Source organism: Alexandromys fortis, unplaced genomic scaffold (genome assembly GCF_014885135.2).
Source record: "Alexandromys fortis isolate MF-2015 unplaced genomic scaffold, M_Fortis_MF-2015_v1.1 scaffold_162, whole genome shotgun sequence".
NCBI lineage: Eukaryota > Metazoa > Chordata > Mammalia > Rodentia > Cricetidae > Alexandromys > Alexandromys fortis.
In genome coordinates, this window is record NW_026068033.1 from 1,929,550 (window position 1) to 1,943,615 (window position 14,066).

Here is a 14,066-nt window from a genome sequence, read left to right on the forward strand (position 1 = left end):
AACATAACACATCTTTGCCCAGTTAAAATGATATTCCACAAGATGAATGAACTTCAAATACATAATTAAGCAAGGCCACCATCTTGGGAGGAAAATGTTCTCCTTCATTTGTGGGTCCTAGCCTATGGCTACATGTGTCTAAGTAAACATGTACATGAGGGCATAGCATGTTATAGAACAAGAATAGGTAATTTACCACAGCTAACGTGCTTATCAGGAGTTCACACGTACACTTTGTGAAACACAAGTCTTTAGTTGGGCATCGGCTACATGTGATTTCATGAAGGGCTGTTGATCTTACTGTGAGACCCGAATTTTAGATTATGTTTTCATTGACTATTGTTGTTAATGTGCATTGGTGTCTGTATGCAGGTCAGTGTGAGGGTGTCAGATCCCCTGGAACTGTTACAGACAGCTGCGAGCTGCCATGTGGGTGCTGGGAATTGAACAAGGGTCCCCAGGAAGAGCAGTCAGTGCTTCCAACCACTGAGTCATCTCTCCAGCCCCTCATTGACTTTCCTTCTCGAAGGTAGTTCTAAATACTATTAAATATAGTGTACTTGAGTCTTTGAACAGGAATTCTAGCTATCCAGATTATAGAGGCAAAGTTTGTACCAACTATGCTTAAAGTATCATTATTTTCAAAGCCCAGAAACTACCTGGGAATACATATTTGTTCTTGAATTTCAAAGGTCAGAAATATGAGAACACAGAAAATTTCTTGGTATTTGGGGATTGTTTCTTTCTCCACTGTAATAATTCTATATTGTATCACTGCTGATGGATAAGCATGCTTTTAAAAAATGACTTAAACAACAAATAAATAAAAATCCCTTTAGGAGGCAGTTATGGAAAACAGTTAAGGGGTTAGAGAGGTGTCTAAAAGCACACTGTAGAGGACTGGAATTCGGATACCAGGACCCAGGACCCACAGGGTAGCTCCTAAAATCGGTAACTCCGGTGCCAGGGTATCTGGCATGTTCTACTGGCCTCCATCGGTACCAGGTATGCACATAGGTATAGCGCACATATATACACTTAGGCAAAACACTCATACACGAAAAAAAACTAAAAACTATTTTTAGGAAAGAATTCAAATGCTGTGTAATTGAAAACCCACCAAACCATCGCATGAATCCCAGTGGGATTTCAACCAAAGAATCAAGCGTAAAAATCGTGTGCAGTTGAGATAGTAAATGTGTGGCCCGTGCCTTCCCGCTCCCAGGGTCCTCGGATCCCGGGCGTTCGGGGATGCCCACACCAGCCTGCAAGCCCGTGCACCATCCCCGGATGAGAAAACACCCTACAACCACCACACCAGCTCCACCCCAGGACAAAAACAGGAAGCTGAGAAGCTAGGGGTGGGGAGTGGAGGAGGTCGGGGTGTTATCGGGAGGATCTGCGCAAGCATACTGGCTGCAGCCCGCCTTTCTCCCTGAGATAATTATCATAGTCGGTCTTTACGAAAGTGGGAGTGCGGCGTGACCAGGTGTCTAGATCAGAAGTCAAGAGTTTAAGGCTGGACCGCCAGGGACTTTCCTAGCTGCTTGCTCCCGGAGAGGGCGGGGCGTCGCGGAGGGGCGGGGTTTATAGGAAGGGGCGGGACGTCGCGGAAGGGGTGGGGCGTCGCGGAGAGGGCCACGCTGCTCTGGGATCCTCTCCAGCTCCACAGCGCCGCTGGAGGAGGCCGGGGATGCGAGCCACTGGTCTGGCCTACCGACACCATGCTCGCTCTCCTGGGCTCGGCGGCCCTGGTGCTGGTGGCCGGGGCGTCTTGGGTGCTGCCTGCAGCCGCAGGTGAGCCGAGGGGCCTGGACGAGGGCTGGGCGGCAGGGAGGGAGAGCCCTGGCCTTGGCCGCGAGCTGGGCGTGGGTGGCCCGAGTCCCCGCGCTGACCCCGTCACGCTCCCGGAGGAAGCGGCGCCTGCGCCCCTGATCTGCCTGGGGACACTCCTGGGCCCAAACCTGGGGCCAGATGGCGGTGGGAGACCAGACAGCCGCAGAAACTCGCTCTCCCAGCCTAGCGCGGTTTGTCCCGACCGCAGCGATGAGTGAGATGAGAGTCGCCTTAACGGGCCAGCCGAGGTTGCAGCAGGCTACCAAAACAATAACAAGCAAGCCAGGAAACCGCCGGGCTAGTTTGTTGCATCAGAAGAGCTATGACTTCTCTATGGGGGATAGACAAGAGCGATCTTTTCACAGTGGCCTAAGCACCCCGAGGAAGACAGCCCGGCGTGCTAGCCAGGACTCCTGGGGTTTTGTGAGGCTGCTAGTAAGTCCCGATTGCTCTTAGAAAGGTACGGGACACCCCAAGTCTCACCCTGCAGATAGCACCCAGTCCTGGAAATTCGTGCAAGTGGCCCGACGCAGCCCCAGGTGATGTTTTGAAGCCCTTGGTCTTGGAAAGCTTCACGATCGGGTTTACTTCAGTATAAAAGGGAACCCCTCCCTATTTTCATGTAAAATGGACATTGAGGAGGGTGTACATTAAAAAATTAATTTTAGCCAGTTGTGCCAGCACTGGAGAGACTGAGGCGGGGTTGAGGAGAGAGGATAATGGTGAGAATGTGTCTCAGAAGAACTGACCTAACTCTGGACTAAAGCATAATTCACAGGAGCATTTACTGGGCTCGCCGCTAAGTCTTTTAAAGAGGTAAACTAAACTTTCAGCGCCGCCATTCCACAGATGAGGAAACTGAGGCCCTGAGACATTAACTAGCTCGCCTAACACTGTGCACCAGTTACTGACTGAATCGAAAATCGTACCTTGTGAGTCTATTCCTGGGAGCCTTGTGGCTTAGCTACGCTGGGCTGTTGTTTTGAAGTGTGCCTGTGTGCACAGTGTGCTGCTATGTGCTCCTGAAACGGGAGGTCAGAGGTCACTGTCAGGTGCTGTGCTCTGGTGCTGTCCACCTTTTCTGGACAGGGTCTCTGAACGTGGAGCTGGATAATATATTGGCCACTCATCAAGCACCAGGCACCCTCCTGCTGCCATCTGCTGGGCCCTGGGATGACTGGCGCCTGCTGCCACATCCAGCTGGAGGCGAACTCAGGTCCTTGTGTGTAGCGCGAATTCTGGTTGGTCTTTATAGTAAAAACCCCGGAGTCAGATATTAGGTGGTGAAAGCTGAAAGATCAGAGAAGCTGAGCAGTCAGCCACTAGTGTAGTCACCTCTACAATGCTCAGAAGGAAATGGGTATCCCATCTCTACAAGTCCTTAGACTAAATGCTATATCCCCCTCTCTGCCCAGCCATATCCCTGTCTGTCTCCACCTTCCTAGAGCTGGCATCAGAGGTGTGCGTGTGTCTCCCAAGTACTGGGATGAAAGGTGTGAGCCACCACAGCCTGGCTCTGATTCTCTTTTAGACTTACCTTGTGTAGTCCAGGATGGCCTTGAACTCTCAGAGATCCTTCCGACTCTGCCTCCTGAGTGCTGGGATTAAAACTGTGTGCCCCCAGTGCCTTGCCTCTATGGCTTACAAGTGGCTCGCTCTGATCTTCAAGCAAGCTTTATTTGTTAGATCACAAATAAGTTATCACTGCACTGATGCTTGCGCAGCCAGCACGTTTGTCAGCTGAGCCTTCCCTGCTCTTGTGTTTGTGTTTATTAGGACAGGCTCTCACTATGTAGCCTGGCTGGCTTTGAACTTGAAGGCTCTTGCCTCTGCTGCTTGAGGACTGGGGTTACTGGCATATGCTACCGCGCCACGCCAGAGTTGGGTTGTTTTGAGATGGGTCTCACTGTGTGGCCATGGCAGAACTGGAACTCATAGAGATCAACCTACCTCTGCCTCTAGAATGCTGGGATTAAAAGTGTGCACTACCACACCCAACCAGAGCTATTTTCTTAAAATATTTAAAATAAAATAGTTGACTATTCATTTAAAAGTCTCCTTCCTAGTTCTCTTTCTGTTAATCCTCTCTTCCCCCTAAAGGGTTAATAATGTTAAAAAATAAATGAGTTATTACTCTAAATTTGAGATTGTAATGTTGGTTCTAAGACCAAATGTCAAAAAATTTTTAACTAAATTAAATCATGCTTTGTATCCTAGCAAGGGCCATCTTGGACTTTAGACCAAGAAAATTGTTCAACATGTTAATGAAATCTTAGTGCATAAATGTATGGCTGTATGTCTTTATATTTACATCACACTTCAGAAAACAGTACACCCTACTGGCCTTCGAGACGAACATCAAAGGCTGGAGACAACTGAAATTATAAGCAAATTTTAAAAAATTATAAGGAATGCCCCTATATAAACTTTACATGCTGGACCAACAATATGGCTAAGCAGGAAAAGGCACCTGCCCCCAAGCCTGAGGACCTGAGTTCAGGCCCCACCTACATGAGAGAGAAAGAGAGAGAGACAGAGAGAGACAGAGAGAGACAGAGAGAGAGACAGAGAGAGACAGAGAGACAGAGAGAGAGACAGAGAGAGAGACAGAGAGAGAGAGAGCACCAGCTCCAGCAGTTTGTCCTCAGACCTCCACTGCTCGCTCTGGCATGAACGTGCCCACACACAGACACATACACAATTAAGAAATGGTATGCTCCATGCTGAGGGGAGGCTGACTATTATTACCGACACCAAAAAAATCTGTGAAAACAGAATCCAGTTAACTCTCATTGCCAAATCTCCATTTGTTGGGGCGCACCATACAGCACGGGTCAGCTGAAGAGAGGCACTCCAAGATGGAATGCTGAAGCCTCTTCTGAGGGGCTGAACCCCTAACAGCCTTAGAAAGGCATGTTTATTGATTGTTACTCAAAGTATTAAATCATACCAAGGTCCCTAATCTAATTTTACACGTCTTCCTAAAGGAGAGCATTGCATGCCACAGGACTCTAGTCCTTTCTTATATATCGTTTGCAATACACAATAATGCAAGGGCCTCAGGTGTGCCTGAGGTGTCTTGTGACCAAAGTCATGGGATGGCTGCAATGTTTTCCTAGGGGATTCCTCAAGGTCACAGTACTCCTGAAACCTCAGCTGTTCATCTTATATCCTCCCGGTTCAGTGACTCTGCTGAGTTCCTACACCATCCATTCTCTTAGGAGTGGTCACCCAAGTACCAAAATCCCTCTACCGTTGGGCTCTTTCAGTTAGCACTAGGAAGATACATCCTCCCTGGCTATACCTCATCAGATCTCCACTTCCTCTTGGGCTTACATTCATTTCGATTAAAATATTATGAACTGGGGTCTAGAGAGATGACTCAGCAGTTTAGAACACTGGCTGTTCTTTCAGAGGACCCAAGTTCAGTTCCCAGCACCCATGTGGCAGCATTCAAACACTTGTAACTCCAGGTTTAGGTAGACCTGATGCCTTTTCTGACCAGACAAGGACATGGTGTACATGCAGGCAAAGTACTCCTACATATAAATATGAAAACGAATATTATGAACAGAATATTATAACTGCTACAAATGCTATTGGATCCTTTGTTAATCTTATATGCCCAGTTACTGCCCTTCCTGCACAGAATCTGTAAATTCCAACAAATGGAATGGGGCCCAAGTTAAGAAGATACAGAGAGCAGGACAGATGCAGGTTAGGGGTGAAGTTCAAAGGCTCTGATGGGGTCCTAGGGATGTAGTGCCTAGCATATGCCAGACCACGACTTTCATCCCCAACACTGAGAAAGTAAATACTGAGAGTGGAGAGACTTGATAGATACCTCGCCCCGGCAGGTAAAAAGAAAAAAGAATCAGAAAATGTTTTCTCCGGTATCTCCTCATGTAATCTGACTGTAATCTGTAAACTTCTGGGTTAGAAGCGTGTCAGGATAGGACATGATGGCCTTGCTGCAGACGTTTTCAATATAGGACATAACAGTGGAACCAGATATGAAAAGATTAAAAATTCCAGCCTAGGAACTGGAGTCCGTACCCTCTCACGTACCAGCAGTCCCTGTCCTCATTCTCTCAGATTCACCGTCTCTTTTCCTGTGACTGTGTGTGTGTTCGGACGTATTCCTAAATGTGTAAGTAACACCCTTCTTAATCTGTATAATGTTTCCGGCGTATGTGTTTTCAGGCTGACCATTTGATACTGGACATCCAATGATGGACGTGCTGACTGCATTCCCGGTTGCCCGTACTTCTTCGTTTGTTTCTCTAGGACAGAGGCCTCCTGAGCTTTTCCCTTCCACGTTAGCATGTCTGATGGTGACGTGCTCGGCTAGGTCATGTCAGGCAGTCATGTTGGGGAGCCGTCATGGATGTAGCCTCTGGCATTGCTAGGAGACACAGTCAATTCCCTGTTTCCCTGGCTCCTAACGCTCCCTCTTCCCCAGCGGTCCCTGAGCCTTAGGTACAACTTGGGACTCCACGACTTTGCATTTTGATCAGTTTATTTTTCTGTTATGCTCTCCCTCTGCTGCACAGAGAAGTACACTTCCCTGGGGGTGTAAGGACAAACATTTAAAACAGAGTTAGGGATTATGATGGTTTATTAGAGTGACATTTGTAGGTTCTCTGCCAAGATCCATGACTTCAGTAGGCCTGGACAGCTGACAAGTTTCCGGTGCCAGGAAGGGTTTCTGTCTTGTTAAGCAGATCTGAAGTTCAGTTGGTGAAGCCATTGGTGACCGCCAGTGTGTGTGTGTGCCCCTATTGCACCCAGAGGGTTAGTGTACATGCTGGTGTGGTGGTGGCTCTTAGACATCACAGCTTAAAAAAAAAAAAAGGAAAGGAATGCAAACAGTCGAGTTATTGATGTGAATAATAACAATTTATAAAATATTTTTATATAAATAATCATTTTGTTGTTTGTTGGCTTTCTAGGTGGAGAAGATCTGGAACCTCCTGGGGATATAGACGTCTATATTATAGATGACAGCCTTACCCTAAAGTGGGGCCGCAATGAAGAGTCAGTGAACAATGTGACTTTCTCAGCAGAATATCAAACGTAGGTGACTAACTGGCCTGCTGAAATGATACGGGGCTTTTTTGGAACTGTTTTGTTGTTGTTGTTGTTTTTGTTGTTGTTTTGAGACTGGGTTTCTCTGTAGCTTTGGAGCCTGTCTTAGAACTCTCTGTAGACCAGGATGGCCTCGAACTCACAGAGATCTGCCTGCCTCTGACTCCCAAGCGCTGGGATTAAAGGTGTGCGCCACCACCGCCCGGCTCCATGATTTCTTTTTAATGTGGGAAGCATTCGTTTTCATCATAGAGTTCTACTTCCCATCACATTTGTGACTGTCTCAGTGGAGGCCGAGCTGAGCCGAAGGGCTGGTGAGATGGCTCAGCGGGCAGAAGTGCATGCCGCCAAGCTTGAGAGACTAAGTGGATTTCCAGGACCTGCGTGGAAGGAAAGAACCAGTTCCTGCAAGTTGTCCTCTGACCCCCCACTCATGTGCTGTGGTGTGTTTGCACAGACACATGCGCACGCACACACAAACAAACAAAGAAGACGTTTCTTGAGGTCTGTGGTTGAGAGTAGTACACAGCCTCTCCCATCCCTTCTCTGCATGGATGTCACATATTCACTAAATGTGTTCTGGTGTCTGAACTGTCTTGACATGCTGGGTCCTGGAACAGCCTCTCACAGCCTTCTGCAGTCAGTTTTCCTTTCATTACTGCCATACACAAAGGTTTCACTTTTTAAAAATTAGGCTAATTTATGTGCATGACTATTTTGCCTCTGTGTGTGTGTGTGTGTGTGTGTGTGTGTGTGTGTGTGTGTGTGTAAACCATGTGCATGCCTGGTGCCTGTGGAGGCCAGAAGCCAGAATAGAGCACTGGACTCCCAGGAACTGTAGTTAGGGAAGGTTGTGAACCATGTGGGTGCTCTGCAAGAGCAGTGAGTGCTGCTCCTTACTGAGCCTCCTCTCCAGCCCTAGATTAGATACAGTTCATATGCATGAGTGTTTCAGACCCTGCATTTCCATAGACTGAATGCTTTCGTCAGTGCCTCTTTCTCAGCACTGACTTTCTGTCTCCCATTTGCCAGGGCGATCAACAGAGGCCCTCTAAGGCAGGCCTAAGGAGGGCCCATCTCAGGAGGTGCTGCCCCCCATCCCCTGCTCGGTGTGGGGTCCCGATGCACCCCTTTGTCCCTGTGTAGGATGGAGTCAGTAGTGAAGGAAGGTGTCAGGACCCCAGTGCTTCCCCCACCCCTGCACTGTGTTTCCACGTGTTACTAAGACAGTGACCCAGAGATTCCTAACTGTGTCTGTGTGCACAGGCACGTTGTCTCTCTAGCGGGTTTCCCGTACATTACGTTTTGAGTTTTGATACCATTTGTTCTTTGCCTTAGGTTGGGTTCTTCACCCAGCGGCTGACTTAGGTGTAGTGGGGATCTTCCCAGATGCCTTTAAAGTTACCCATAAGAGCAGACGGCCAGAGTCTCACGCAAACACTATTATCCCAGACCCAGTTTACGGTCATCTGTGCCCTCTGTCCTGGCAGATGCATCGTCCTCACCCTGTAGCGCTGCTGGCCTTGCAAGCAGTCCCCTTGCAGAGACCTGCGCACTAACAGCAGTGGGGCGGAGTTGTGCAGACTGAGTCTGCCCTCCGCTGCTGTCAGTGTCTGCGTTGTCCCTGTGGTGTTAATGGAGGTGACAGCTGTGGTAGTGAGTAACTTACCATCCGAGTCCGGGCAGTTCTGAGAGTGAAAGGAAGCGTGGTTCTAAAGGAGCTGTCCAGGTACTCTGGGAAGGAGGAGGAGTTTAGCTCTAAAGTCTGTCTGAGCACAGAGTGAGTGGTTTTATATAAAGTACTCTGTGGTGCTAGGGAGATGCCTCAGCAGTTCGGGGCACTCCTGGGGACCCGTGGCCAGGTCAGGCCGCTCACAACCGTCTGTAACTCCAGCTCAGGCAATGTCTGTGGGCCCTGTATTCTCACGTACATACCCACATACTTAAATAAAAAAATGTTTTAAATAAAATAAAAATAATTTATTTAAGCCAAACCTGAAGTGCCCAGAGGGTGATGGGAGTGGTGAGCTGGGGTATGAGCAGACCTGGCCTACTCCGCATCTACTGTGTGTTCCTCACCGTGTGGACGGGCAGCACTGATGAGAGACGGAACGAGTGAGCCGTTCAGTCTCTGCATCTAGAACATCACTGTCACTATGTCTCAAATGACCTGTCTGCAGGCAGAGTGGCTCACGCCTAGGATCCCAGCACTCAGGGGGCAGAGGCTGGAGGATAGCAATGACAGGCGATCCTGGGCTATGCTGTGTGTTCCGAGCCACCCTGGAATACCGAGGGAGACACAGTCTCTAGGGAAACCAATCGGAAAGACTGATCTACATTGTGTGTGATACTCACTCTTTACTTAACAGATATTGGAAGCCTGTTACATCACGTACTTTCCTGAATGCCTCCGTGGTCAGGAGCGATAAAGAACATGAAGTTAATTCTTGAGACTAAACTTATGAATGAGTCTTGTATCAGTTAGATAGCCATGTTTCAAATTGTATTCTGCTGTAGTTGTGAGTATGATAAAGTGTTTTCTAAGAAAATATGAAACTCGTCCCACTGTAAGGAGCTCCCTTGAATGCAGTAGCCATCCACGGACAGATGAGCTCCGTCTCCAGGAACACGGAAGGACACAGATAACGAATCGTGGTGGGTTAAGAGGACAGTGGGGCGAGTTTCATATTCACGCAGTCAGTGTGGCGATACACATTAATGGAGATGGGTTAAACAAATATGTAAGAGGTAGCCAATAGGAGGTTAGAACTAATGGGCCAGACAGTGTCTAATTAATATGATTTCCACGTGGTTATTTCAGGTATAAACTAGCCGGGTGGCAGGGACGCAACCCGCTCCTCATTACTACATTGTTCTTTCAAAGTGGCTATTTAAAAAGTGTTTCCGGAAGAGATTCAGATAAATGGACACCAGTGGCTGCCTGTGCAAATGTCCAGACTCCACGCTGTGTCTCTCATCAAAGTGCCTTACCCGGGAACATTCTTTGTCCAGGTACAAGTCTCAGATGGAAATAATACATCTTTCTGGTCTGAAGAAAAATTTATTAATCCCCCAAAATACAGTAAACCAAGGTTTTTTTGAGACAGCATCTAGCACTATAGCCCAGGCTGGCCTGAAACTCTGTAGCCCAGGCTGGCTTCAAACTCATGACATTTCTCCTGCCTGAGCTCCTGCGAGCTGAGGTTCTGATGGTGGTTCATGCATGCCTTACCTCAATTTTTTCACTTGGGACTATAATTCCTCAATTTGGCACACATATTTAAAGTATGCACAAACATAATAATAATAATAAATTTATTTTAAAATATTTTAATACGTTGTGATGGCTATTCTTGGTTATTAACTTGACTACATCTGGAATTAACTAACACCCAAGTAGCTGGGTACACCTGTGAGGAATTTTTCTTGACTGAGTTGTTTGAAGTGGGAAGATATGAAACCAAAACACCAGCCACACTACAACCCATTGTTACTGTCTCTGTACCTCACTGCTACCCATTGTTACTGTCTCTGTAGATTACAAGAATAAGTTTCTGTTTCCTAAGCCTAATGTATCCTGGAAACCATATATCTCAACCTATGTTGAACTTATAACCCCGTGATGTCCAGCCACCCCTTTGCCTTGCTAAAGTCCTGACGGCTGTGATGACTCCCCTTGTACATGACGTATTCTTGCCCTTATCTACCCTCCACAGGCAGCCTGGAGCCCTGGGTCCCAACTTCTCTGTCCAGGTGCTAGGAGCAGTATCTCAATAGCTGCTTTATACCAACCCTAAACCTTCCTAGTAAAAGGAGCATCAAAAGCCAGTCGGGGCTACCCTCTGAAAGTCCGACTTCGGGGGAGACAGTGTCTGGCCAATCCCTTGTGCACTCCTAAATATATCTTGCTTAGTCAGACAGCTGTGGAAAAGACCCACCCTAAGTCCAAATCTTCTGGGGTGGGAAAATCCACCTTTGATCTGGGTCACACCTTCAGGACACGGAGGAAAGAAGGTTGCTCTCTCTGCCTGCTTGCTCTTGCTGACAAGTCCATTCCTTCACTGGCATTAGAGCCCGCTACTCCTAGATTCTAATGTGTACTGAAGACCAGCTGAGACATTGTTTGGACTTGGTCCTGGGAGACAGCCATTGTTGGACTAGCTGGACCACAGTCTCTAAGCCACTCTAGTAATCCCACACATACATGCATACACACATACATGCATACATACATACATGCAGGCATACATCTGCTTTATCAGTTCTGTCCATGAACCCTGACTAACATGGATGTCTATTTCCATATTACACATTAATGTGGCTAAGTCCACATTCCATCTTTATAAATCTTCTCCAGCTACCATTCCTCCTCAGGTATTAACCTGACCCCGACTAGGAAGTCATTGCATGTCTGTATCGGTTATCTAAATGATTCCATGAGCAAGTGTCATTGACTAATTTATGAAATTACTTTTAGGGAAAACAGTTCAAATACTGAAGTAAAAACAACTCTCCAGGGTGTAACTCTGCACCTTAGACTTCTAACTGTGCTGTGGGGAAGGAAAGCCTGCCTGAGATGGGGGAATCGAAGCTTTGCGGTTGGGTGCAGTATTATGAAGTGTATCCGCAGCTTTGTGTTCTGTATGTTAGAGTTATGGGGCACCAGCCTCTGGGGGCCAGTTTGCTTTTACTACATTTACTTGTGTATTATGCATGCTGCATTTGTGTGGGGATCAGAGGTCAGTTGTGGGGTCCTCTCTGTCTTCCCACCAAGAGGGTTCCCGAGTTTTAATGAAGGTCATTTGCCCTTCATTAAGTGCTTTCTGCTGAGCAACCTTGCCAAACCCCAGCTTGCCTCTGAAATAGATCACTGATCGATCACTTGGCATAGCCTAGAACCACCTGGAATTCATTGCCTGGCTTGAGGAATTGTGTAGATAGGATTGGCCTTTGGGTACGTCTGTGGAAGGCTGTCTTTATTGTTAATTGATGTCATAGGGCAAATTCTTTGTAGATGGTGCCATTTCGTAGACTGATGGTCCTGGGTTATATAAGAAAGTTACCTAGCTGGATGGTGATGGAGCATGCCTTTAATCCCAGCATTCAGGAGGCAGAGGCAGAGGATCTCTGTGAGTTCGAGGCCAGCCTGGTGTACAAGAAGAGCTAATTCCAGGACAGGCTCCAAAGTTACACAGCAACCTGATGTGGGAGTCCCCTCTGTGTGCTGTGATTGCCATTAATGAATAAAGAAACTGCCTTGGCCAGTTGATAGGGCAGAACTTAGGTAGGCAGGGAAGATGGAACTGAATTCTGGGAGAAAGAAAGGCAGAGAGAGACACCATGGAGCCGCCACCTAAGATAGAAATGCTGAAACTTTGCTGTTAGACCATACCCTTGTGGTAATGAACAGATTAATGGAGGTGGGTTAAATAAGATGTAGGCGTTAGTCAATAAGTTAGAGGTGGGCCAAGCAGTGATTTAATTAATACAGTTTCTGTGTGATTATTTCGGGTGTAAGCTAAACTAGCTGACTTAGTGTAGCCTAAGAGTGAGCCAGCAAGCAGCATTCTTCTGTGGTTTCTGCTTCAAGTTCCTGCACCAACTTCCCTTACCAACAGCCTGTGACCTGGAAGTGTACGTCAAATAAACCCTTCCCTCAGCAACAGAATGAAACTTATGATTCTTGAGGCCACTGTTGCTAAATTAGAACCCTTATTTGCATAATTTCCACGTGGTCACCTAAGCAAGGGTTTCTCTGCACTGGTGACATTCGGGCCAGGGAATTCCTTGAGGGAAAGCTGTCCTTGCCTCATGGGATTCTTAACATGGTTTGGCTCTATCAAATGTCAGTAACACACTCTCTCACTGTAGTAATAACCATCATTGTCACGTGTCCTCAGGCAGCAGTGGCAAAAGGTGATTCCTGAAAATGCATGGGCACTCTCCCTCTCCCCCCCCCCCGTCCCAGATAGGGTTTCTCTAGGTAGTCCTGGCTGTCCTAGAACTAGCTCTGTACACCAGGCTAGCCTTGAACTCACAGAGATCCACCTGCCTCTGCCTCCCAAGTGCTGGAATTAAAGGCGTGTGTCATTACCGCCAGGCTTACAGGAACACTCTTAAAGCCAAAGGTCTATATTGCTAGCCAGTGGCTACCTGGGAAGCTTTGCCCCCATCATGCAGCCCCAAGCCTCACTGATCTTTGCTTTTTATGCAGAAAAATATAATTCAGGTTGGCACACCCTCAGTTAGAACAGTCAGTGAGAAGCAAAACTACAAAAGCCAAAAGCAAGGGACATTTAGGGACTGTCTTAGTGTTCTATTGCTGCGAGGAGACACCATGACCACAGCAACTCTTACAAAAGAAAGCATTTAATTAGGGCTTCCTTACAGTTTCAGAGGTTTAGTCCATTATGGTGGGGAGCATGGCTGCCTACAAGCAGACATGGAGCTGGATAAGTAGCTGAGAGTTCTACATCCAGTTCCATGGGCAACAGGAAGAGAGAGAGAGAGCCTGGGCCTGGTGACACATCCCTCTAACAAGGCTACCCGTCCTAATCCTTTTAACTAGTGCTACCAAGCATTCAAATCAATGGGGGTCATTCTAAGTCAAACCCCTACAGGGACTTCCTCAGACCCTGGAACTACAGATGGGGTCTTGGATGGGTGAAGTCTTTGTTCCTGTTTTGGCAGGTGTTGGGGCCGGCGAGCTAGGTTCTAAGGTCAGAATGGTGCATCTAGCATGGTATCTATTGTACTAAGGTCTGAGTGCCTATTACAGCAACTCTTGGCATACAGAACCGGTTCTTAGGAGACAGAGAATCTTGGATATCATGATGAATTCTTCCTTATGGTGCAAAAGGAATTAGGAAAAAGTAATATATATCAAAAATCAAAAAAGCATCTAAGTTTTTTGTATTTTCTTTTTCTTTTTTTCTTTTTTGTAAGATTGACAAACATTTAGCCAATCTGACAAAAAGAGAAGAAACAAATTAAAATAAGAGATCAAAAGAATGCCATTACAACAGAATCAAGCAAATTACAGGACCTTATTAGAGTATGCTCCATAAACTTACACTCTAAAATTCTGTAAGACATAGGAATAGAATTTCTGAATGCATATCATCTACCAGAATTACAGTCAG

General features: G+C 47.0%; 1 protein-coding gene across 2 annotated transcripts in view; it reads left to right on the forward strand.

The window, feature by feature from the left end:
- Positions 1–1,617: 1,617 nt before the first annotated feature.
- The window catches only part of Ifnar1 (interferon alpha and beta receptor subunit 1), a 39,839-nt gene continuing 27,390 nt past the window's right edge, over positions 1,618–14,066 (forward strand). The window contains exons 1-2 of one of the 2 annotated variants that reach the window (XM_050164824.1): positions 1,618–1,797; positions 6,789–6,912. In XM_050164824.1, coding sequence (XP_050020781.1) covers positions 1,725–1,797; positions 6,789–6,912 — 197 coding nt within the window. In that variant the 5' untranslated portion in view covers positions 1,618–1,724. The remainder of the gene's footprint in view (positions 1,798–6,788; positions 6,913–14,066) is intronic. The other variant, XM_050164823.1, reaches the window with a different exon arrangement.